Source organism: Herpailurus yagouaroundi, unplaced genomic scaffold, assembly GCF_014898765.1.
Source record: "Herpailurus yagouaroundi ecotype Mexico unplaced genomic scaffold, PumYag 28, whole genome shotgun sequence".
Lineage (NCBI taxonomy): Eukaryota > Metazoa > Chordata > Mammalia > Carnivora > Felidae > Herpailurus > Herpailurus yagouaroundi.
In genome coordinates, this window is record NW_024412376.1 from 100594430 (window position 1) to 100618241 (window position 23812).

Here is a 23812-nt window from a genome sequence, read left to right on the forward strand (position 1 = left end):
ATCAAAACCATCAGAACCACAATGAGATACCACCTCACACCTGTCAAAATGGCTAACATTAACAACTCAGGCAACAACAGATGTTGGTGAGGATGCAGAGAAAGAGGATCTCTTTTGCACTGCTGGTGGGAATGCAAATTGGTGCAGCCGCTCTGGAAAGCAGTATGGAGGTTCCTCAAAAAATTAAAAATAGAACTACCCTATGACCCAGCAATTGCACTACTAGGTATTTACCCAAGGGATACAAGTGTGCTGTTTTGAAAGGGCACATGCACCCCCATGTTTATAACAGTACTATCCACAATAGCCAAAGTATGGAAAGAGCCCAAATGGCCATCAATGGATGAAGGATAAAGAAGATGTGGTATATATACAATGGAGTATTACTGGGCAATCAAAAAGAATGAAATCTTGCCACTTGCAACTACATGGATGGAATTGAAGGGTATTATGCTAAGAGAAATTAGAGAAAGAGAAATGACTCCTATGACTTCAGTCATGTGAGGACTTTAAGAGACAAAACAGATGAACATAAGGGAAAGGAAGCAAAAATAGTATAAAAACAGGGAGGGGGACAAAAACATAAGAGACTCATAAATATGGAAAACAAACAGAGGGTTACTGGATGGGTTGGGGGAGGGGGGATGGGCTAAATGGGTAAGGGGCACTAAGGAATCTACTCCTGAAATCATTGTTGCACTATATGCTAACTAACTTGGATGTAAATTAAAAAAAATAAATTCAAGGGGCTCCTGGGTGGCTCAGTTGGTTAAGCACCCAACTTCGGCTCAGGTCATGATCTTGTGGTTTGTGAATTCAAGCCCCGCGTCAGGCTCTGTGCTGACAGCGTGGAGCCTGGAGCCTGCTTTGGATTCTGTGTCTCCCTCTCTCTCTGCCCCTCCCCCACTTGTGCTCTGTTTCTCTCTATCAAAAATAAATAAATGTAAATTAAAAAAAATTTTTAAATAAATCCAAATAAATGATTTTTTAAAATTGCCATTCAAAAGAGGGGAAAGGAATGCACACAGCAGCCCCCAGCCCATAGCAGTGCTGGAATCCTGGAGCAGGTGATGGGAAGTCTCCCCACCCTGGCAGAGGAGATGGTTCCTGATGGTACCCCAGATATGCCCTTCAGGGGGACCCCCTTCATCATGGCTCTGTGTGCCCCTTGGCCTTGCCCTTGGGGAGCATCTGCCTATCCTCTTTAGCCAAATCTAAAGTGGGTGTTGGGATATGCCCCATCTTTGGTGACTATACAGCTTTTGCAATGCTTTAATTGCCTGCTGGTGCGAATTTGGAGGTCTGAGAGTGTAGCGGTCACACGGTTTTATTGGCTTGGCTGTAGCACCTTCACAAATACCACAATTCCCTCAGAAACTCTGCTGGCTTCTGATCTGTTAATTTTCAGGCAGTTCACATACCAGCAATCTCTCCCAAAGTTCTTTCCAAGTCATGGGTCTCAAGCTTGCTTTATTTCTTTGCTTCCATGCTTCCTTCCTTCAATTTAATGGCAGCTGTACTGGGGTCTCTGAGACAAAAGACTTTGGAAAGACAGCAACATGCTTTTTCTCATCTCTAATCTCATGCCATTTGAGGTGTAGAAGCCACTGGCTTTTCCAGCCTTTCAAAGCTCCAAATTTCTAAACTCCTTCCTTCTTTTGCATCTGTCTCTGCAAAGCAGTCTCTTCTGTCCTAGGCTAGTCTCTTTCTTATAATTCATACTAAGAACAAGAACAGATAATTCACATTAATATGCAGGCTCTTTTCAGCCATTTCTCACAAAGTTATAAGCAAAATAAGAAGATGATCTGCTTTCCAAGTCAGACATACCAGGTGACAGTTTTGTTTTCTTTTCCTCCCTCCCTCTTTCTTTCTTTCTTTCTTTCTTTCTTTCTTTCTTTCTTTCTTTCTCTTTTCCTTTCTTTCTTTCTTTCTTTCTTTCTTTCTTTCTTTCTTTCTTTCTTTTTTCTTTTTAAAGAATCAAGAAACTTTGTTTTCTCAGATCAGGGTTTTTTTAATGTTTGTTTGTTTATTTTTGAAAGAGAGACAGAGTGTGAGCAGGGAAGGGGCAGAGAAAGAGGAAGGAGAGAATCCCAAGCAGGCTCCATGCCATCAGCACAGAGCCTGACACTGGGCTCTATCTCACAAACCATGAGATCATGCATGACCTGAGCCAAAATCAAGAATCAGATGCTTCACGGACTGAACCACCCAGGCGCCCCAAGACCAGATTTTTGCAAGACGTTTTCCTTGTGTCTATTTTTTTAATTGTGGTAAAATATCATAACATAAAATCTACCAATTTAACCATTTTAAGTGCGTAGTTCAGTGGCATTAAGTACATTCACACTGTTGTGCAACCATCACCACCACCCGTCTCCAGAACTCTTTTCGTCTTACAAAACTAGAAACTCTGTACCCATTAAACGTGAACTCCGCGTTCCCCCTTTCTTCCCCGCCCTTGGCAACCCATTCTACTTTCTGTCTCTATGAATGTGACTACCCTGGAAGTAGCCTAGAAGTGCAGTCATACATTCTTTGCCCTCCTGTGACTGGCTTATTTCATTTAATATAATGTCCTCAAGGGTCAGCCATGTTGTAGCATGTGGCATAATTTCCTTCCTCTCCAAGGATGAGTAACATTATATTGTATGCATAGACCACATTTTGTTTATCCATTTGCCCATTGGTGGGCATTTAGATTGCTTCCATCTTCTGGCTCTTGTGAAAAATGCTGCTGTGAATATGGATGTGGAGCTATCTCTTCAAGTCTTTGCCTTCAATCCTTATGGTATATAGCCAGAAATGAAATTACTGGATCATATGTGAATACTATGTTTAATTTTTTGAGGAAGTTCCACGAGGAACTTCCACGCTGTTTTTCACAGCAGCTGTCCCATTTTATTTTCCCAGCAACAGTGCACAAGAGTTTCTTTGCCACCACTTGTTATTTTCTGGGGTTTTTTTTTTTTTTGTGGGTTTTTTTGATAATAGATATCCTAATGTGTGTCTTTTTTTGATGTGCTATTTTTTATACTTATTTTTGTTATGGTGAAATATATATAACGTAAATTCTGCCATTTTAACCATTTTTAAGAACACAACTCAGCGGCATTAATTACACTCATAAAGTTGTGCAACCATCACCACTCAATTTCAGAAGTTTTTCATCACCCAGTTGGTGAAGTTTTTCAAAGTAAATTTTAGACATTGTTACAGTCAATCCCTAAAGGCTTCGGTATGCGTCTCTAGAAAATAGAGACCTTTTCCTATATGACACAACGCTATAATCGTATGATGCTACACTATTATCATATGAATACTATTCACTCATATCCATTGGAGAGAACCTACAAATAGCACCCCCGCCCCCCTCCCCCTTACTTGAGAGGGAGGCTGCTCGTTAGAGTGTAGCCGAGCAGTCACTTGCCGAGCAGTCACTTGCCCGGTTATAATGGAAGAAGGGAGAATGGATTCTGGTGCTTTCCAACCTGCAGTAATAATGTAATAAAGGCTTAATTGATTCACATTACAAGAATTTTGGTGTCTGGTGGTATCGAGAGCTTGGGGCAATGTCTCGATGTTGTTATCAAGGAGTCAGTTCTTTTCATCTTCTCCTCTGCCATCCTCAGTGTGTCGTCTTTGGATCTTCGTGTTTGTTGTCTTATGGCTAACGGCTATATGGTATATTTTAACACCAGCCTCCCAAGTAGGAAAGGAGAAGAGTGGAAGAAAAGAAGCTTTTCATTGTCAGGGATGCAAACCCTTCCCATTTGCTATTCAGTAAGTAGACTGCCCCTTGACTCTTATTGGCCAGGTTCAAGGGGTCTGGGAAGATACTCATCAAAGGAGTGAAATAGCTATGGTTGGCTTACACCAGTTATGACTTACACCAGTCAGGGATGAACACATTGCAGTCCTGAATAAAAGAAGACTCTGTTAGCTAAGAAAAAGAGGATAAATGACTGGTGGGTTGGCAATAAATCTGTCACGTGGGTGATATTTTGAAATACTGTTAAAGACATAAGTGAATTCCGGGGAGAATCTTGGCATAGAAATTCTGAGAAGATATTATCAAACTGAAATACTGGTAGGAGGGGATTCTTTCTGGGATTACTCTATAAATGGTGTGGGGACAGTGTCAACCATCTATTTCTGAGAGAAAGAGTTCTCTGGGCCACTAGCATGAGAGGATCCCTGTAGTGATCTGTCAGTTGAATGATGGTGATTGCTTTTAGAAATCAAGAGAGCACTGGGGAAAAACCAGTCACCATGGTTTTACTTACAAATCATCATATTCTTGGGCACCTGGGTGGCTCAGCTCTGGTGAGCGTATGATTTTGTCTCAGGTCATGAACTCGCGGTTCGTGGGTTCAAGCCCCGTGTCAGGCTCTGTGCTGACAGCTCAGAGCCTGGAGCCTGCTTCAGATTCTGTACTCCCTCTCTTTCTGCCTCTGCCCTGCTCATGCTCTGTCTCTCTTTCTCTCAAAATTAAAGAAACATGAAAAAAATAAAAAAGAAATCATCGTGTTCTTTTGGAGATGGTAATATTTTGTAGAAATCTTTTACTAATTAATATATGGTCTCTTGCCAGTGCTCATGAAAATTATTTTGGGACAAAATTGACCTCATAGATTGAAAAATATTGTGTACATCCCATTAAAGAAAGTCATATATCTTAGGGTGACACCAGGTCACTCAAATTACGCTTTCCCAAGCTTAGGACTTAGTGAAAGCAGAATTTACTGTCAGCATAAGAGCTGGTTGCCCATGCTGATTTCTACCTGAGAGCCTGTAAACATTTGAGCAAAACAAAACAAGTAGTTCTTGTCATTACCCCTCATAATTGTAAATGAATTACAAAATAACACAAGCCTTTCACATTTCTCCATGATACGACTGGAAAATAAGATTCCCAGAAGGTTAAAAAAAAAAAAAAAAAAAAAAGCAAGGATGCTCATGGTTCACAGACACTGTGATAATCCCAGTTTTTAGTGGGTGACTCGTTAATCTTTCCTGTTCCATTCCAGCTGGCCCTGAGAAGAGAAAGAAAAATTGCTTTGGCAGGGAGCTCATTTCCTGATAAATTACAAAGTGAAAAAAAGATCCCAAACATCACTTGCAGCAGAATATAGTTAACATTTATTGAAAAGCCATCAAATGCTAGGTAGTTATCAGTGCTTTAAGTATCTCTCCAACCCTCATAAAAACCCATGAGTACCATTATTATTCCCACTTGACTGATGAAGAAACCGAGGCAAAGAGAGGGCTTAACAACCAAGTCCGCACAACCAGTAGGTGGCAGGGCTGGAATTCAAAGACGTGGTGAATCTGGCTCCAGAGTCCTCGAACTATAGCTACCTCCTCACTGTTAGCCTAGGTTGTGCAAAATCCTTCTGAATCATAACAGACAAATCCTTTCCAGCCCCAGAAAATATTATCTCAACTTTAGGGTCATTTTATTATAAGTGGTTTCACACCAGTAAGGTTTCAAAATGTATAAATGAAGATGATCCAATTGGGCTTTACTTTTTCGTTTGTAGATTGGAGGGGTTTTACCATCGCCTGATAGAATAGGAAGTTTGTCTTCAAGGCGTATCACTGGGAACAGAGTGGTATATTCTTTGACTTCAGTAGCTTCGTGAGGTTCTACTGTAAGAACCATCTGTTTGGAATTTGATGATAAAAGTACATCATAATTATATGACCTCAACTTTATCAAGACCCCTTTTTCGAATCAGTTAATGTAGTCGGAGTCTTAGGCGTCCGAGTTAAAGTGTGCTTAAAGTAACACTTTATTTGCTTCTGCGAGATTGTAAATTTTCAAATGGCCAGGTATTCTCTTGAGAGTTTACAGCTAGAAGACTTACAGAAGAACAGAAGTGTCAGCAGTGGGAGCCACCACAAATGTTTGATACAGTTCAGGTTCTGAGGAAGAATGAAAGCTTCAGGGGGCAGATGGGGATTTGCAGCTTCTGACTCTGTGTTGAAGAGTCTCACTCTTGCCACAGAGTGGGTGAAAGAGAGTGAAGATCACTCAAACTTTGGGAATATTTATTGGGAGAAAAGAACACATAATAGAAATGTACAGAGAGTACAGAGAGCTAGTATTGGCTCTCTAGGAGGATTTGACCATCTGGATAACAGCTTTGCAAATCATTTGGATAAATGATACCATTTGGAGGAGAGCCTCCCAAACCAAATCTAAATGCCAGAACCCTTTCAAGAAGGTTTGTGCAATTTTGGCTCTTTTCCTCCTTTTATTAGAAACTAATTAGGTGCCATTGTTCCAGATATACTTTACCATTTTGGATGTGGGAACAATCCTAAATTTTTTACTATGAAGTATTATTGGAATATAACATCATTGGAGTAAATAGTACACAGAAATTAAAAAAAGAAGTATAATTCAGAATGCAAAGATAAAACTCTCTTGGGAGTATGGAGTATTCCTTCCACACTCCCCCCTTTCCTTAAAAAGTCAAGGTAAAATGTACTCTCTTAGCTGGTAGGTACTGTGTTGCTACAGCTCAGGGAAAAGAGTGGAATGTGCCCTTGCTAGGAAATGTAAGTAAAGTTTAGTGACATTTTCTAATGGGACTGGAAGCAATGGACCAGTTTATTTTAATGGTGTTTGGACGGAGAGAAGAAAGAGACTCATCTCAGTTTTAACTTTTAATTCTCAGATAAGATTGAGGCAGTGAAGAGAGTTAATTTAATCGATCTACTCATTTATTCTTAGCAGAGGAACTTCCAGTCAAATATCGAAACTTTTCCATCCAGAACAGCTCACAACGTATTAGGAAACCTAACCAAAGCAAATGTTATTTCCTGGCATCTCCAGAATCCTCCTCCAGCACTGAGAGTAGAGAATGCGTCGGTGTTGTTTCTGTACTGCAGATTCTTTGGTTACATTATAAGCTGCGTATGGGCTAAGGAAGGACAAATAAATTATTTTGGACAAGAAAGGAAAAATATATGTAACAGAGTCCTCTTCTTCGGTTAATACAGCCCTACCAGGGATGGAGAAAGAAGTAACGGGACCAAGATATGTCAGATGGGGCACTGATAGGTTAACAATACCAGAAACTGGTCCGGAAAGCTTTTTACTCTCATCTTCTGGTCTCCATGATAACACAAAGATGGATAGGAAGGAGATACAGGGGAGAGAACTTTCCCCACCTTCACATACACACTTCATTGTTCTGTTCTTAAGCTCATATTTGTCAGTTGCCAAAAGAACCTGGCATAGTAGAGTGTATATGACTAAAGTATATGTTCTTCATTACAAGAATCTTCCTTTACTTATTTCAGAAAACTGACTTGGATCATCACATATTTCCTAATCCTTGTCAAAGTCATTTGTAAACTGCCTAGGGTCTAACCCACTTCAGTAAGACAATAGAGATCTATAGTTTAAAAAGACACAGCTAATGGTGCCTGGCTGGCTCAGGCAATAGACCATGTGGCTCTTGATCTCAGGGTCATGAGTTCAAGCCCCATGTTGGGCATAGAGCTTACTTAGAAAAAAAATGTATGGGAATGCAAGCTGGTGCAGCCGCTCTGGAAAACAGTATGGAGGTTCCTCAAAAAACTAAAAATAGAACTACCCTATGACCCAGCAATTGCACTACTAGGCATTTATCCACAGGATACAGGTGTGCTGTTTCGAAGGGACACATGCACCCCCATGTTTATAGCAGAACTATCAACAATAGCCAAAGAATGGAAAGAGCCCAAATGGCCATCGATGGATGAATGGATAAAGAAGATGTGGTATAGATATACAATGGAGTATTACTCGGCAATCAAAAAGAATGAAATCTTGCCATTTGCAACTACATGGATGGAACTGAAGGGCATTGTGCTAAGCGAAATTAGTCAGAGAAAGACAAATATGACTTCACTCATATGAGGACTTTAAGAGACAAAACTGATGAACATAAGGGAAGGAAAACAAAAATAATATAAAAACAGGGAGGGGGACAAAACAGAAGAGACTCATAAATATGGAGAACAAACAGAGGGTTACTGGAGGGGGTGTGGGAGGGGGGAATGGGCTAAATGGGTAAGGGGCACTAAGGAATCTACTCCTGAAATCATTGTTGCACTATATGCTAACTAATTTGGATGTAAATTTTAAAAAATGAAATTAAAAAAAAATGTAAACTTTTGCTCTGCAAAAGACCCTGTTAAGTGCTAAGACCATTCAATGGGGGAAATGAGTCTTTTAAACAAATGGCTCTGGAAATGCAAAAGAATGAAGTTACTTGCACCGTATGCAAAAAATTAACTCAGAATGGATCAAATACCTAAATAGGAAGAGCTAAAACTATAAAACACTTACAATAAAACATAGGGGGAAGTTATGTTGGATTTGACAATAATTTCTTGGGTAGAATACCAAAAGCACAGACAACAAAAGAAAAAATAGATACAGTGGACTTCATCAAAATTTAAAACTTTGGTGCATCAAGGGACACTATCAACAGAGTGAAAGGCAACTCACATAATGGGAGAAGGATTTATAAATCATATATCTGATAAGGGATTAATATCCAGGAATTAATGAATATATGTTAATATATAAAGATCTCCCACCACTCAACAACAGTAAAACCAAACAACCCAATTTAAAAATGTGCAGGGGCGCCTGGCGGGGGGCTCAGTCGGTTAAATGTCTGACTTCACCTCAGGTCATGATCTCATGGCTTGTGAGTTTGAGCCCCGCATCAGGCTCTGTGCTGACAACTCAGAGCCTGGAGCCTGCTTCCAATTCTGTGTCTCCCTCTCTCTCTGCCCCTCTCCAGCTTGCTCTCTCTCTCTCTCTCTCTCTCTCACACACACAAACATGAAAAAAAATTTTAATACAAATGTGCAAAAGGTATGAGTCGACATTTTTCCAAAGAAGAAATATAAATGGCCAATAAGCACATGAAAATATAATCAGCATCACTAATCATTAGGGAAATGCAAATCAAATTCACAATGAGATACCCCTTCATACCCATTGGGGCGGCTACTACTAAATAAACAGAAAATAAATATTGCTGTGGGTGTGGAGAAATTGGAGTCCATATGCATTGTAAAATGATGCAACAATTCTGGAAAAAGTTTGACAGATTCTTTAAAACTAAACATGCAGTTATACAACCCAGTACTTGGCAATCGTGGGCATTTAGTCCAGAGAAATAAAAACTTACATTGGCACAAACACCCATACACTAATGTTCTATAGCTTCTGTATTTGCAATAACCCAAAACTTGAGGGGTGCCTGAGTCCCTCAGTCAGTTGAACGTCTGACTCTTGATTTCAGCTCAGGTCATAATACCAGAGTCATGGGATCCAGCCCCATGTTGGGCTTTGTGCTGAGCATGGAGTCTGCTTGAGATTCTCTTTCCTTCTGCCCATCTGCTCCACTCATGTGTGCTCTCTCCCTCTCTCTCTAAAATAACATGGGGCGCCTGGGTGGCTCAGTCGGTTAGGCATCCGACTTTGGCTCAGGTCATGATCTCGCGGTCCGTGAGTTCAAGCCCCGCGTCGGGCTCTGTGCTGACAGCTCAGAGCCTGGAGCCTGTTTCAGATTCTGTGTCTCCCTCTCTTTCTGACCCTCCCCTTCATGCTCTGTCTCTCTCTGTCTCAAAAATGAATAAACGTTAAAAAAAATTGTTTAATAACAAATAAACGAACAAACAAAACTTGAAACAACCCAGATGTCCTGTAATGGATGAATAAACAAATTTGTAGATCCATACCATAGAGTAGTACCCAATGATAAAAGGTACCAAACTACTAATGAACACAAACCTTAGATGCATCTCCAAGGAATTATGTTGAGTGACAAAAGCCAATCCCAAAGGTTGCATATTACATGATTCCATTTGTATAACATTTTGAAATGATAAAATTATATAAATGGAGAAAAGATTAGTGGTTGCCAGAGATTAGAAAGAAGGGTGTGGGAGAGGAAAGTGTGTGTGGTTATAAAAGGGCAACAAAAGGAATTTTTGAGGTGATGTAACTCATGTCATATTGGCTCCCCTTTTAGGAACAACCGTATGTTTTATAAGTTGACTGTGGTGGTGATCGTACATATCTACTCATGAAAAATTGCATAGTACTAAATATACACACAGAAAGGAGTACATATAAAACTGGTGAAATATGGATGAAGTCAAGGATTGTATCAATGTCAATATCTTGGTTGTTGTACTGTAGTTATACTGGATGTTACCATTGGAGAGATAGAGTGGAGGATATCCGGGATCTCTGCGTGTTATTTCTTACAATAGCATGTGAGTTTGCCATTACCACCACCTGCCCCCCAAAAAGGCATAACTAATGTGACAATTCTGAAGAAGCTCCTAAGTAGTTCCACTGGAAGGTAATAATACAATTATCCATCGACTTACTCTTTTCACCTCCAACGCATCCCTTTAAGTTAAGAAAGGGCAATTTCATCTATCATTAGGCAAGCAATACAGTATGGTTTTCCCGGAATTTGGATGCAAGTTTGCTGTATGAGAATTAAACTAGTAAAGATAAAATAATTTAGGAGGGTAGCCACTAGCCACCTTAGATGCTTTCACGATAAAATAAGAAGAGCAATGCATATTGAAAGATACCAGTTCTAGTTGGCCGGGCTGCCCCTTACATAGCATGTATTATGTGTGAGGTGCTCTACCTGTGTCGTCATTAATCCTCAGCACAACCCTACCAAATAGAAGTCATCACCACAATTACAAAGGCTTAAGAGATGACATAACTTGCCAGAGATCACACAAGTACTGAGCGACAGAGGTGGATTTCAGTCCGATGCACTGCCATACCGTTTCCGTTCCACTAAACTGCTTCCCTTTAAAGGAAATGAGCGCATAAAACTATTGGAGCTTGATGCCACGGTCTTAGAATTATCTCGATAACTCTCTTCATTCTACTTTCCTGCTTCTGAGTTTTGATTTCCCATATAGCTGTTCCTATAAGGGAAACCAGTGTGAGTATCTGTCCATTGGGCAGTTGCATTTTTCACTGTAATTAACCAGTTGGCTTTGGTTTATTTACCAGTCTGTTGTAAAAATGGTTAAGAGGGGTGAGTTCCTTATGGGCTGATGATTCTGGGTACATTGGAGCATTCTGTTACTGCAAAAATATTGGGCTTGGGTTACCTCCAGAGTACTACCACCCTGTGAGGCCTCAGTCTTTGATGCCTCTTTTAAAACTTGGTCTTCATGCAGCAAGATGGGGAGATGGTATTACAGATTTAAGTAACTAGCCAAGGCCCATAAAGTTGATTATGGGCAAAGCTAACGTTGAAAACTAGGTCTCTTGACTCTTATTCCAGTGTAACCATTTCATCTGTACTCATCCTGTCAGAGCATCCTATTAGGGGCAGATCTAGAATAGTTGGTTTACATGCTCAGTCAACATTCCCATTTTCTGTACTCACTCTACTTCTTGGCTAATGATTAAATTATTTTTTGTTAGCAAAATTGATAGCTTTGTTATAAACCTACGATTTTCTGGACATAAATAAATGAATAGATACTGACTTGACTAGCCATAGTGGGTATACTTAAAATGTTCATCATCCTTCTACATTATATAAACTGGGTAGCCATGCATCATCAGTTCATACAATAGCTTTTATATATTGTATAGACTGTTGTGTATAGTTATATTCATTAGACTTTACCTCAGTCATGTCCACCACCTGGTGTCGTACCTGGCACAAGCAAAATGTCAATACTCGTGAATTGGATTGGATTGGATTAGACTGGATTAAATTGATTGAAAGTGGCTCTAATGTCTTTCAACTCCTAGATTCTGTCATTTATTTAACATCCCTACCCAGATAGCTGTTTAGGCTACAGCATGACTGTTCAAAGGCATATTATTAGGGTCAGGTGTCTGTCCCCTCACCTGAAAGATCTGCCTTATCAGGTAGGTCAGTTCTGATAACCAAGACCTTTCTGACACCTCATGGCCATCCTCAAGGGAGGGCCATGTTTTTTTCTCTGACCTCAGTATTTGGAAGGTCCAGGGAGTGTCAGCATGCAAAAGCAAATATCAGGGAGGCGCTCAGATATGTGGCAGTGCTGGTTCAAACTTGTAACAATATGTTACAAGTTGTAGTTCCCTATAATAATTACCCAAAATAATGAGCAGTGATACCTCTTTAGAGAAACCTATTAATTACATTATTCTTCTGTGTGTCGGGTCTGTGTGCCAGGTCGCTTTCTCATAGACACTCTTACAGCTTAGCTTCTCTTACTTCATTTTTGTGGGGAATTTTTTTATTCATTTATTTTTGCTTTCAAATATAACATCCAGAATGCCTGGCATCTGCTCTTTTTCCCCACTGTGTTCGTTAGAGTTCATTTAAAATTATACACAATGCACTGTTTTCCAGAACATTCATCTTTAGAGTCTTCTGAGATAGTTGCTCAATAACATATCATGAGAAAAGTTCAGATTTGAAAAGCATTTGTCATTTCCTCCTGAACTGCTAATTTATTTAGTAACCATTTGTTTCCAGGACTCTTGTCTGCCAAGCTGTAGGCATATGTACATGCCAGATCCATAGAACCATAAATCCATAAATGTTAATAATAGCACTAAAAGTAGATTCGAATAAGCCTTTGGTACCTAGCCCTTCTGAAAGTCCTAACCCAAGCCCTTTTGTCCTTTTTAAAAAACATTGATGCTTGTATAAGGATAAATGTGTTTGTGAGAAATTTCCCCTTTGTTTCTCAACTAAGGCTCTGGAATATTTAAGCCAATTCTAGATAACAATCATCCACATTAACTGCTCAAGGAATTTCCACATGAGTAAGTGGCAGTAATTGATTTGGATCATGATTTCATAAAGTACTTTCAGTTTTTATTCATAAATTCTTTTCAGTTAGAGTGAACTTCCTTTCAGTCCTGAACGATTGAGATAAATTTTTGCCTTGGTTATTAATACCTGTTGATTTCATTTCAGTGGTACAGGCATGGATGGGAAGAAATGCAGCGTATGGATGTTTTTACCTCTTGTATTTACTTTGTTTACTTCAGCTGGATTATGGATAGTGTGAGTATTCTCTTCATTCATTATTTAAGGACTTGGGTTGCAATGTAGATAGGAAGGTAGTTTTGATGTAGAAACGTGTTTAGAAATACTTTAAAATAATGTTTACTAATTCAACCTTGCTAAAGTCTCCATTTCTCTTCCCTCCTTCTGTTACTCAAAGTAAATAGCTAGAGTGAGTAATAAATAATGCAAAGCAGGTAGTGAAGACTGCTGGTCTTATTTTGTGTTCCTGTGTTCTTTCAGTAACGAACATTCTATAAACTGATGATACGGATTCATTATTTGCAAGATTTGCTCATTATACTAACATGCCAAAGATTCCACTCACAGTCCAGTTCATAGTCCAGTTATTGTGTGTGACTGGGCTTGGTATGTTTATAAAATGGGTATCATTACATTATAAGTCTTGACTTATCACAGAACACTCCTACACTTGCTTATTATTTCAAGTACTATTTCCCTTCCGGCAAATTATTTTGGTTCCTTGAAGTTCACTAATAGAGGTGAACACATACTCCTGAGAAATTAGAAAATTTGAATTCTAATTGTACTTCAGTTTGCCCAAGGCTATAAGGTCTCATTTCTTTGTTTTCCAGTTTCCAGATTATAATGATTACCATTAATTTGGGGAGTGTTTTAAAAATTAAAGAAATAGTGTTAGTAATCACATTTGAACTTTATTTTTTTTTTATTTTTTTTTAACATTTATTTATTTTTGAGACAGGGAGAGACCATGAATGGGGGAGGGTCAGAGAGAGAGGGAGACACAGAATCCGAAACAGGCTCCAGGCTCTGAGCTGTCAGCCCAGAGCACGACGTGGGGCTCGAACTCACGGACCTGAGATCATGACCCGGGCCGAAGTCGGACGCCCAACCAACTGGGCCACCCAGGCGCCCCCACATTTGAACTTTAAAGAGCTAAGTGATCTATAGGTAAACATAGTAAAAGGTGAAAGAGTCATGCGATCTGAAGAGAAACCAGAGTATAGGTAAACATAGTAAAAGAGATTTTTCCCAGTTAAAAAAAAAAACAATGAATATGATTTAATGTGGTTAGTCTAGTCATTCTGGGAAACAAGTCTTTTTTAAAAAAATGTCTTTGTTTTATAAACTTAGGTTGATTTTTCTTCACAGATACTTTATAGCTGTGGAAGATGACAAAATTTTCCCATTAAATTCAGCTGAAAGGTAAAGTTGATCTCTGGGTAATTGATTATTTATTAATAGACTTAACAAAAATTTTGCCGCTGGTGAGGTTAGACTGTGCACTGACTGTACTTTAACTTGTGTTTTTTGTTTTCCAGGAAACCTGGTGTGAAGCACGCACCATATATAAGGTAACTGGATAGCTTTCCTCCGATCTGTTGGATCTTACAGGTTGAGAGAGTGTCTTAGTTTGGGCTACTGTAACAAAGTAGCATAGACTGGGAGGCTGGTCCACAAAAAGTTATGTCTCCCAGCTGTAGACACTGGAGGTCCATCAGGGTACCAGCAGTCAAGTGTCGATGAGGGCCCTCTTCTGGGTTGCAGATGGCCATCTTCTCATCATGTCCTCATGCAGCAGAAGGAGGATGAGACAGTCCTCTGGATTCTCTTTAAAAAAAATTTTTTTTTAACATTTATTTATTTTTGAGAGACTGAGGCACAGAGCGACAGAGCATGAGAAGGAGAGGGGCAGAGAGAGAGATAGACACAGAATCTGAAGCAGGCTCCAGGCTCTGAACTGTCAGCACAGAGCCTGATGTGGGGCTCGAACTCATGAGCTGTGAGATCATGACCTGAGCTGAAATCGGACACTTAACCGACTGAGCCACCCAGGTGCCCCTGGAATCTATTTTACAAGGGCACTAATCCCGCTGGGAACGGCTTCTACCCTCATGACCTAAGTAACTCCCAAAGTCCCCACCTCCTAATAGTATCACATTGGGAGTTAGGATTTCAACATATGAATTTTGAAGGGACACACAGACATTCAGTATATTGTAGGTGACAGATTTTAATACAGTAATAATAAAACATGTCATAATTTTTAAGTATTGCAGGTGATGAACCTCCTGCAAGCTGTGTGTTTAGTCAAGTTATGAACATGGCAGCATTCCTAGGTAAGAAGAAAGTAAAGAATGCTTTATATGCTTTGGTACATTTCTTCTTTATTTCTCCCAAACCTATATCAAAAGCATGGTTAGCTTAGTTGATAATTGGGTATCATGTCAACATGCTGAAGCTGGCTTTTTGTTTTACCTTACATTTTCACCATCTTCATCGTTTTAGTGTATTCTCGACTTTATTTCTTTTGCCGCATGAAATAATATATTTCACGTGCCATAAAATCCAGCATGAGAAGAATATAATATTGTATAATACATTTGCATTAAAAAGAATGCCACACTTATTTCTTCACTGGCAAGGATGACAAATGCATAGGCTTTGTGATAAATCTTGATGTGTGTAGATATGGTCTTTAAATCTAAAGGTCAGCATTAACATGGGTGACTCAGTCTCCCGTACACAAATGCATACCAAGATGGCAAATGGAGATGTAGGTTTAAAAAAAAAAAGGAAGATGGGGCGCCTGGGTGGCGCAGTCGGTTAAGCGTCCGACTTCAGCCAGGTCACGATCTCGCGGTCCGTGAGTTCGAGCCCCGCGTCAGGCTCTGATCTGATGGCTCAGAGCCTGGAGCCTGCTTCCGATTCTGTGTCTCCCTCTCTCTCTGCCCCTCCCCCGTTCATGCTCTGTCTCTCTCTCTGTCTCAGAAATAAATAAATGTTAAAAAAAAATTTTTTAATAAAAAAAATAATAAAATAAAAAAAAATAATAAAAAAAAGGAAGAAAACTTTAGTACTTATGTCTGGTCCCAGTTCCACACCTTTTCTTCAGGGCCCAAGACCGTCATTTCATATCCTGGCCCCTTTGTTCTGTGAGTGCTTCCCTGAGGGTCGAGGGAACCAGCCATGCTCTCTGTCCTTGTCCATGTTGACCTTGTATACCATCTCCCCAAGGCCAGTCTCCTCAGTGTCTTTCAAAGCGTCAGCTAACTATCACCATTGGCATACTGTGGGTGATGGGCCAGTGAAATTTTCAACAAAAGTTTTCTGGAAATGGTTCTTTTGGATGGGGAAAGTTTCACTCCAAGTAAGAAAGAAAGATGATGTTATTCCTGAGGGAATCATCGGCGTTTGTGGCATCTCTCCCTTAAAAGGTGACCCGTTATTTAATTTATGTAGAACTCCACCCGCAAAGAGTTCCACTCATTCTTAAGATGCTATTTTTATTTTTTAATTTTTTTAATGTTTATTCATTTTTGAGAGAGAGAGAGAGAGAGACAGAGCATGAGCGAGGGAGGGGGAGAGAGAGAGGGAGACACAGAATCCGAAGCAGGCTCCAGACTCTGAGCTGTCAGCACAGAGCCCTGCGCAGAGCTCGAACTCATGAACTGTGAGATCATGACCTGAGCTGAAGTTGGATGCTTAACCAACTGAGCCACCCAAGTGCCCCTTAAGATGCTATTTTTAAATGTTTGCTTTGGGAAACGAAAGTCCTATAAAACCCCCTGGAAAATCAAGGGAGACAGTTGGTCCAACATGCAACACAGGCACAATCTTAGTTTAGAAGGCTCAAGACATGAGACACATGGAGAATGTTCCCAGTGAGGCCCAAGAGGCCTCTCTGGAACCTGCAGAGTTCGACGAGAAGCACACTGCAGAGCTTTCCTGCAGTTAATAAGATTCCTCCCTGGACCTAACTCTATTTGGGTCAAAGCCTTTCACCACCCAGGCTTCCCCAAAACATATAGCCCATTTGTCTAAGCAGGAAGTGTCTATCAGGCATGGGCTGCTATGCCACCACTAAGGAGAAGGTTAGATATAACCCTAATGCTGACATTGCTGAGTCTTTGAAGAAGCTCTTCTCTTCATGCCCTCAATAGGCAGCATTAACAGGATTTTAGCTTTAATAGGATTTTCATGTCCCAGCTATTCCCCGACTCTTCAAAGGGCAGTTCTTACCGCAGCTGGTGCCCATGTGGGCACCAGTGCCTGCCCCAGTCAGGCGAGTTTTGTCTTCACTGCCTTCAGCCTCAGCTACCATGAGCTTTAACACTCACTCTTTTTTTTCTACCCTTGACACCACTTTTCTGAAAAGACCTAATCATACCAAAGCATAAGTGACTGCTGAGGAGATCTCTGCATTTAACAGAACGCAAAGCCCTGAGAGAGGATCTTGAATTGCAGGGTCAGGGACCTTTCCCAGCCAGTCTGCAGTCACACCACACAGGCCTGCAGGTTGGTACCTAGTCATATGGTCTTCCCCATGGGGTGCAATAATACCAGTAATTAATAGCAGTCATTTATATTCCAGGCACAGTGCTAAGTGCTTTGCAAATACTACCTCATCTAATCACGATACACAGGAGACTGTCCTTATTAAAAAGCTGTCACAAGCTGTTTGTCCTCCATTTGGGCTTTAAAGAAACCAATGAACATGTTGGAAGCTACATATTGCTTCCCTCATATTCTTAAGACAAATTGATACTTCCCAGTTGTCTTTAGTGTGTAATCTTAAAAATGTCAATTTGCACAGCTCGCACATTTATCCAGTTATAAAGCTTATGATTAACTAATTGTAAAAGCATTTCCAAAAACAGAGTAATGAAAACAAGTTCCCCTCTTCCAGATGACATTCGTCATCATCTTATTCCCTGGTCCTCCCCTGTTCCAGCAAGAAGCACTTAATAAGCCTTTACTAGCTCTTGCTCTGAGGTATTGCAGTATCCAGGGTTTATTCTTTATTATCTTCCATCATTTGTAGTGCCATCTGGTAGACACAAAACTGATGAAGATTAGTGTGCAGTGGGAGGAAACCAACAATCATTTATTTATCAACTCTGGGAGTGAGGAGGAATCCATTTACGAAGATTCTTGCTCGAAATGGCGGAGGCCTTCCATCTCCCCAGGCCTGTCCCTGCCAGACCTCGGACTATTACTTTAGACGGCATAACTGACTTTAAGAAACAACCTGGACTGCCTATAAATCATTGCTTTTTTGGCAGCCGTATGGATTATAATTTACAGTCTACAAATGAGCCAGTGTAGCATTTATTAAAATCAGTTAGCAAAGATCTTCTGTCTTTTTGATGTACTAATCAAAGATCAAACTCAATTGTTTTCTCTACGCAATTAGTTTTGCACTTTGTCCTGAATCCACGCTTTCGACCTCTCCTGGGGAGAAAAGAGACCTGAGACAAATTTCTTGAAAGGAATATTCTTTTCTGCCCGGGAGAGGTTGTGAGGATAAAGCGGAGAGCTGAATGATTTCGGTCACCCAACAGCAGCTGTTCCCCCTCCTTCAGCCGAAGCACATTGATTCCCGTGTTCTATTGTGGTCATAAATAGGAATTATTGATGCATAAACAATAAAACTAAACAAATCAGAAAAGAATTTGGCCAGGCACCAGTTTAGAACTGCAATGAAGAGCTGCTATTTTGAGTTTGAACTTTAAAAGCCCAACAAAGGGCGCCTGGCTGGCTCAGTTGGTGAATCATGCAATTCTCGATCCCAGGGTTGTGAGTTCAAGCCCCACATTGGGTGTGGAGCCAAATAAATAAATAAATAAATAAATAAATAAATAAATAAAACCCAGTTAGCCTCAAAAGAAAAAGGTTAGTAAAGAAAATAAGCAATTATTCTAATATCTGTGTTTTTTTAAAATAGATAAACGGGACACATACAGCAAAGGACTGTTGTAAATATCATAAACAACAGAAAGGTGGGTTTTAAAAATCTTTTCTGGGGCGCCTAGGTGGCTCATTCAATTGAGCGTCAGACTTGATTTCGGCTCAGGTCATGATCTCACGGTTTGTGAGTTCAGGCCCCACGTCTGGCTCTGCACCAATGGTGTAGAGCCTGCTTGGGATTCCCTGCCTCTCTGCCCCTCCCCTGCTAGTGTTCTGTCTCTCTCAAAGTAAAAAAATAAAAACTAAAAAACTTTAAAAATTTTAAAAAATCTTTTCTAAAACTATTCATGAAATCTAAAATGTTTAATGAAACTAAAAGATGTATCTTCTGATTAGAACATCAATTTAGTTATAAAAAAAAAAAGTCATCATATATAAAGACAGCTTTGAAATCACCCCACTGCCAATAAGTCTTTTTCAAGGGTGTATAAATCACTACTTGGTTGAAAAAAAGACTTTGTAACCAATAATCTGAATCTGCCTCCATTAAACCTGTTAATAAAACTGTTAAAGGACCAGAATCTTACTAATTCCAGCACCTTAAACCTTCACCTAGAATCTTTTTTTTTTTTGTTTTTTTTTTTAATGTAACCCTCTATGCCCTTCATGGAGTTGGAACTCACAATCCTGAGGTCAAGAGTCGTATGCTGTCCTGACGGAGCCACCCAGGCACCCACAGAATCTATTTTTAAAGGAAATTTTGCCTAGTCCAAGGTGATTAATAATGGGGTTAATAGGTAAAGAGGACAGAGTGTGGTGTTGGGACTGTTGTTCTGGAAGTTAAGAGTGTTGACTCAAATTCATGTCTCCAAGTAGGTTTCTGTTTCCTGCTTAATTTCATCATCTGTCCATGATAAAATGATTTATCATCATATTACAAATGGGAAGGCTACCAGTGCTGGGACCAAAAGATGATACATGTCCTGTGTTTCCTGGGCAGAAATGACTAACAGAGAATGGCCTGACCCTCATCATCTGGGCACAGTGGACCAAATTGACTGGATGGGTCAACATGAAGAGCCTTCTGTGTCTGCTTCAGCCATGTTTTAGGGCTTAAGCCAAATTCTAGTACAATCCTATCCCCCCAAACTGAATGACATCAAGATGGTTGCCAGAGCAAAACTTTTCACTAGTCATTTTTAAAAGAAATGAAATGTGCTGCCTTGGTATTTTGTCATTAGGCCTTAATATCCATACACAATTAATAGCAAGTGTCTCCCATGGTGCCCTGTGTTGAGGCTTCTGGTCTTAATCTAGTGACCTCTTTATCTGATGATCACTTTGTGTCAGAGGGCTTACATGGAATTTCTCCTCTCCTTACTTCCTCCTCCGATTCCCATCCTCAAAAGTAGCAAGACATTGTGCTGATTTTTTTCATCCTCTAGGATACTTGTCACTATTAATAGACTTCAGATATAACTTCTAACTAGGTCACTCAAACCATTAGGGTTGGACTATTGTCAACTCAAGTGTATCATTTACTAATTCTATGACCACTAGTGGGAATTAGATAAAATGTGAATATACTAAAAGCTAAATCAGAGCTGAACAATTTGACATGTAATAAATTATGGTTTATTGTTATTTTGTTTCTAAAGTCCAAGTATTTTTTAGAATGTTTATTTATTTATTTTGAGAGAGAAAGAGTGAGCAGGACAGGGGCAGAGAGAGAGGGAGAGAAAATCCCAAGCAGGTACCATGCTGTCAGCACAGAGCCTGATGCAGGGCTCTGTCTCATGAACCAGGAGATCATGACCTGAGCTGAAATTAAGAGTCGGATGCTTAACTAACTGAGCCACCCAGGCGCCCCTCTAAAATCCAAATATTAACCAAGTTGCATACCACTCTTTGATCGAGGTACCTGGAACTGAAAATCAACTTGCTGAGCTTAACTTTGTAGCTTGAAACTATGAAATTCAGTAGATTTAGGAAATGCAAATTTATGGATGGGTTTTCTTTATTAATGACTATTAATAAGGGCCTATAATGAAGATAAAACATTTAGCAAATAATTACTTACTTAATTGCTGTATCAATAGGGTAATTCTTGGATTTCTAATTGTCTTCCCTGCTAAACTTTAATGTCAAAATAAATTGCCTTAGGAAGTAGTAAGTTCATTTCCTTATATGTAGATATAATTTATATTAACTGCAAGTATTTTTTGTCTTGTTTGTAGACTAACCTCTCCCAGCACTTTGTACAAACATGAAAGTATCTCTGCACTAAGCAATTAATAAAAGGGGATTCTTACATGAGTGGCTTGAGTATGGGCTGCCCTCAGGGTTACTATTAGAAGTCAGGCTTGAAATTTAGGTAACTTCCTTCATTCTCTCTCAGATTCCCTCATAACAATATGCTTCAAAAGATGGGGTGGTCTTTTTATTTTATTTTATTTTTTTAATTTTTTTTTCAACGTTTATTTATTTTTGGGACAGAGAGAGACAGAGCATGAACGGGGGAGGGGCAGAGAGAGAGGGAGACACAGAATCGGAAACAGGCTCCAGGCTCCGAGCCATCAGCCCAGAGCCCGACGCGGGGCTCGAACTCACGGACCGCGAGATCGTGACCTGGCTGAAGTCGGACGCTCAACCGACTGCGCCACCCAGGCGCCCCTGGGGTGGTCTTTTTAAATGAGTAATTACCATCATAGAAGAATTGAGCTTTATTAGTATAATCAGTGTGATTTTTAGTACATACCAAACTCCCAAATCGGCCACGTTAAAATTCACATTTCATAATTTGGTTACTGTAACTGCTCTAATTTAGGTCAACTATCTTTGTCCTTTGACAGTGGATACCTCCTGTAGAATTAGAGGGAAGAAGGAGTAAAGCAGTAATGAAGGGAGCTGTACACTTGCCTTGTCTTCCTTCCTGTCCCCGAGAATGATTTCTGGTGCAGGGACCAGCAGGTTTGTCTAGAGGTGGAACCGTGTCTTCTTTCCTCTGCTTTCCTGCCATGTCTGTTCTGACACGGTTAAACTTAAGGGTGGTTGAATTAGTGAATTCTCGTGCCAGCTGTCTTTATCCCTGTCTTATTTGTTGTGTCAGGCCTCTGCGATGTTCTCCTAAGCCAGTGTGTCCTGTACTGACCTGGTGTTGAAAACCCCAAGGACAACGCTAATAGCAGCTTGTCACCCTTGCACCGCCCGATAACATACAGCCCCAGCGGCTTCAGCCCCTCTCTCCTTCCCTCTTGTTAGGCATGATAAAACATCCAAATAATCATAAGCATTGCATGAAAAATTTCTTTTAACAATTGCCTGTCGGGGCGCCTGGGTGGCTCAGTCGGTTGAGCGTCTGACTTCGGCTCAGGTCATGATCTCACGGTTCGTGGGTTTGAGCCCCGCGTCGGGCTCTGTGCGGACAGCTCAGAGCCTGGAGCCTGCTTCGGATTCTGGGTCTCCCTCTCTCTCTAGCCCTTCCCCGCTCATGCTCTGTCTCTCAAAAATGAATAAAGTTTAAAAAATTTTTTGTTTTTAATTGTCTGTCACTTCAGAGACTTAAAAAAGTACCTTAACGAGGGGCGCCCAGGTGACTCAAGTTGGTTAAGCATCCGACTCTTGGTTTTGGTTCAGGTCATGATCTCACAGTTGGTGGGATCGAGCTCCATGTCAGGCTCTGTAAAGAGTGTGGAGCCTGCTGGGGATTCTCTGCCGTCTCTCTGCCCCTCCCCTGCTCGTGCTTTTTCTCTCTCTCTCAAACTAAATAAACATCTTAAAAAATAAATACAAAATAAAAATGCACCATGACAAAAACTTTAATCTTGCACATTGTGGCTTTAGAAGAACTCTGCCTCACAGTCTGGCTGTGTGACTGAGATTTTTAAACTTTAACATTTTGTTTTGTCCCCAGCACTTGTGGTAGCTGTTCTGCGCTTCATACAACTGAAACCAAAGGTTTTAAATCCATGGCTGAATATTAGTGGATTGGTGGCGCTGTGTCTGGCTTCCTTTGGAATGACCTTACTTGGTAATTTTCAGGTACTTCCTTTGGCCTTCTTCACCTCTTTCTTACCCTTCACCTGTATGGGTATCATAGCTGCGGATTCTGCACCGATCTTTTCATTTTTTTTTTTAATTATTATTTTTTTATTTTTTTGGGGGGGGGGGGACAGAGGGAGACAGAGCATGAACGGGTGAGGGGCAGAGAGAGAGGGAGACACAGAATCGGAAACAGGCTCCAGGCTCCGAGCCATCAGCCCAGAGCCCGACGCGGGGCTTGAACTCACGGACCGCGAGATCGTGACCTGGCTGGAGTCGGACGCTTAACCGACTGCGCCACCCAGGCGCCCCTGCACAGATCTTTTCAAAAGTGCTAACGGTGGTTCCTGATAAGCACAGGTTCTCCAGCAGTCAGCCCTTCTGGTGTTCAGCCTGGCCTGCCTGCATTCGAACTGCGTATGTGAGGGTGCTTGCCGCAGGGCTACGGGAAAAGGAGCTACTAAGATAGCTGTGCAGGGGCACCTGGGTGGCTCAGTTGGTTGGGCTTCCGACTTCGGCTCAGGTCGTGATCTCGGGGTTTGTGGGTTCAAGCCCCCCGCCTCGGGTTCTGTGCTGACAGTTCGGAGCCTGGAGCCTGCTTTGCATTTTGTGTCTCCCTCTCTCTCTGCCCCTCCCCCACTCACACTCTGTCTCTTTGTCTCTCTCTCAAAAATAAACACTTAAAAATTTTTTTTAAATAGCTGTGTATTTTATACAAAGGATTTCAAAGTGCTTTATGCTTTTTTTTCATAACAAATTGTCTCCTAATGTAACTTTCTAGAAAACTAATAGGATCATTGTCTTTCTAAAATTAAACACTGAACATCCTTTTTGGATGCAAGCTTGCATTTCATATTAGCAAGCTCGTGTGGGAATCAGGTTTGAAAACCCAGAATTTTGGGGTGTCTGGGTGGTTCAGTCGGTTGAGCTTCTGACTTCAGCTCAGGTCATGATCTTGCGGTTCGTGGCTTTGAGCCCCACGTCAGGCTCTGTGTTGACAGCTCAGAGCCTGGAGCCTGCTTTGG

At 40.7% G+C, this 23812-nt stretch overlaps 1 protein-coding gene across 1 annotated transcript in view; it reads left to right on the top strand.

Moving 5' to 3' along the window:
• TMEM150C (transmembrane protein 150C) overlaps positions 1 to 23812 on the top strand; it is a 79506-nt gene that overhangs the window by 47837 nt on the left and 7857 nt on the right. Inside the window, exons 2-6 of the mRNA XM_040479908.1 lie at positions 12984 to 13073; positions 14208 to 14261; positions 14378 to 14410; positions 15108 to 15175; positions 22660 to 22787. Of these exons, the coding sequence (XP_040335842.1) occupies positions 12994 to 13073; positions 14208 to 14261; positions 14378 to 14410; positions 15108 to 15175; positions 22660 to 22787 (363 nt within the window). The 5' untranslated portion in view covers positions 12984 to 12993. The remainder of the gene's footprint in view (positions 1 to 12983; positions 13074 to 14207; positions 14262 to 14377; positions 14411 to 15107; positions 15176 to 22659; positions 22788 to 23812) is intronic.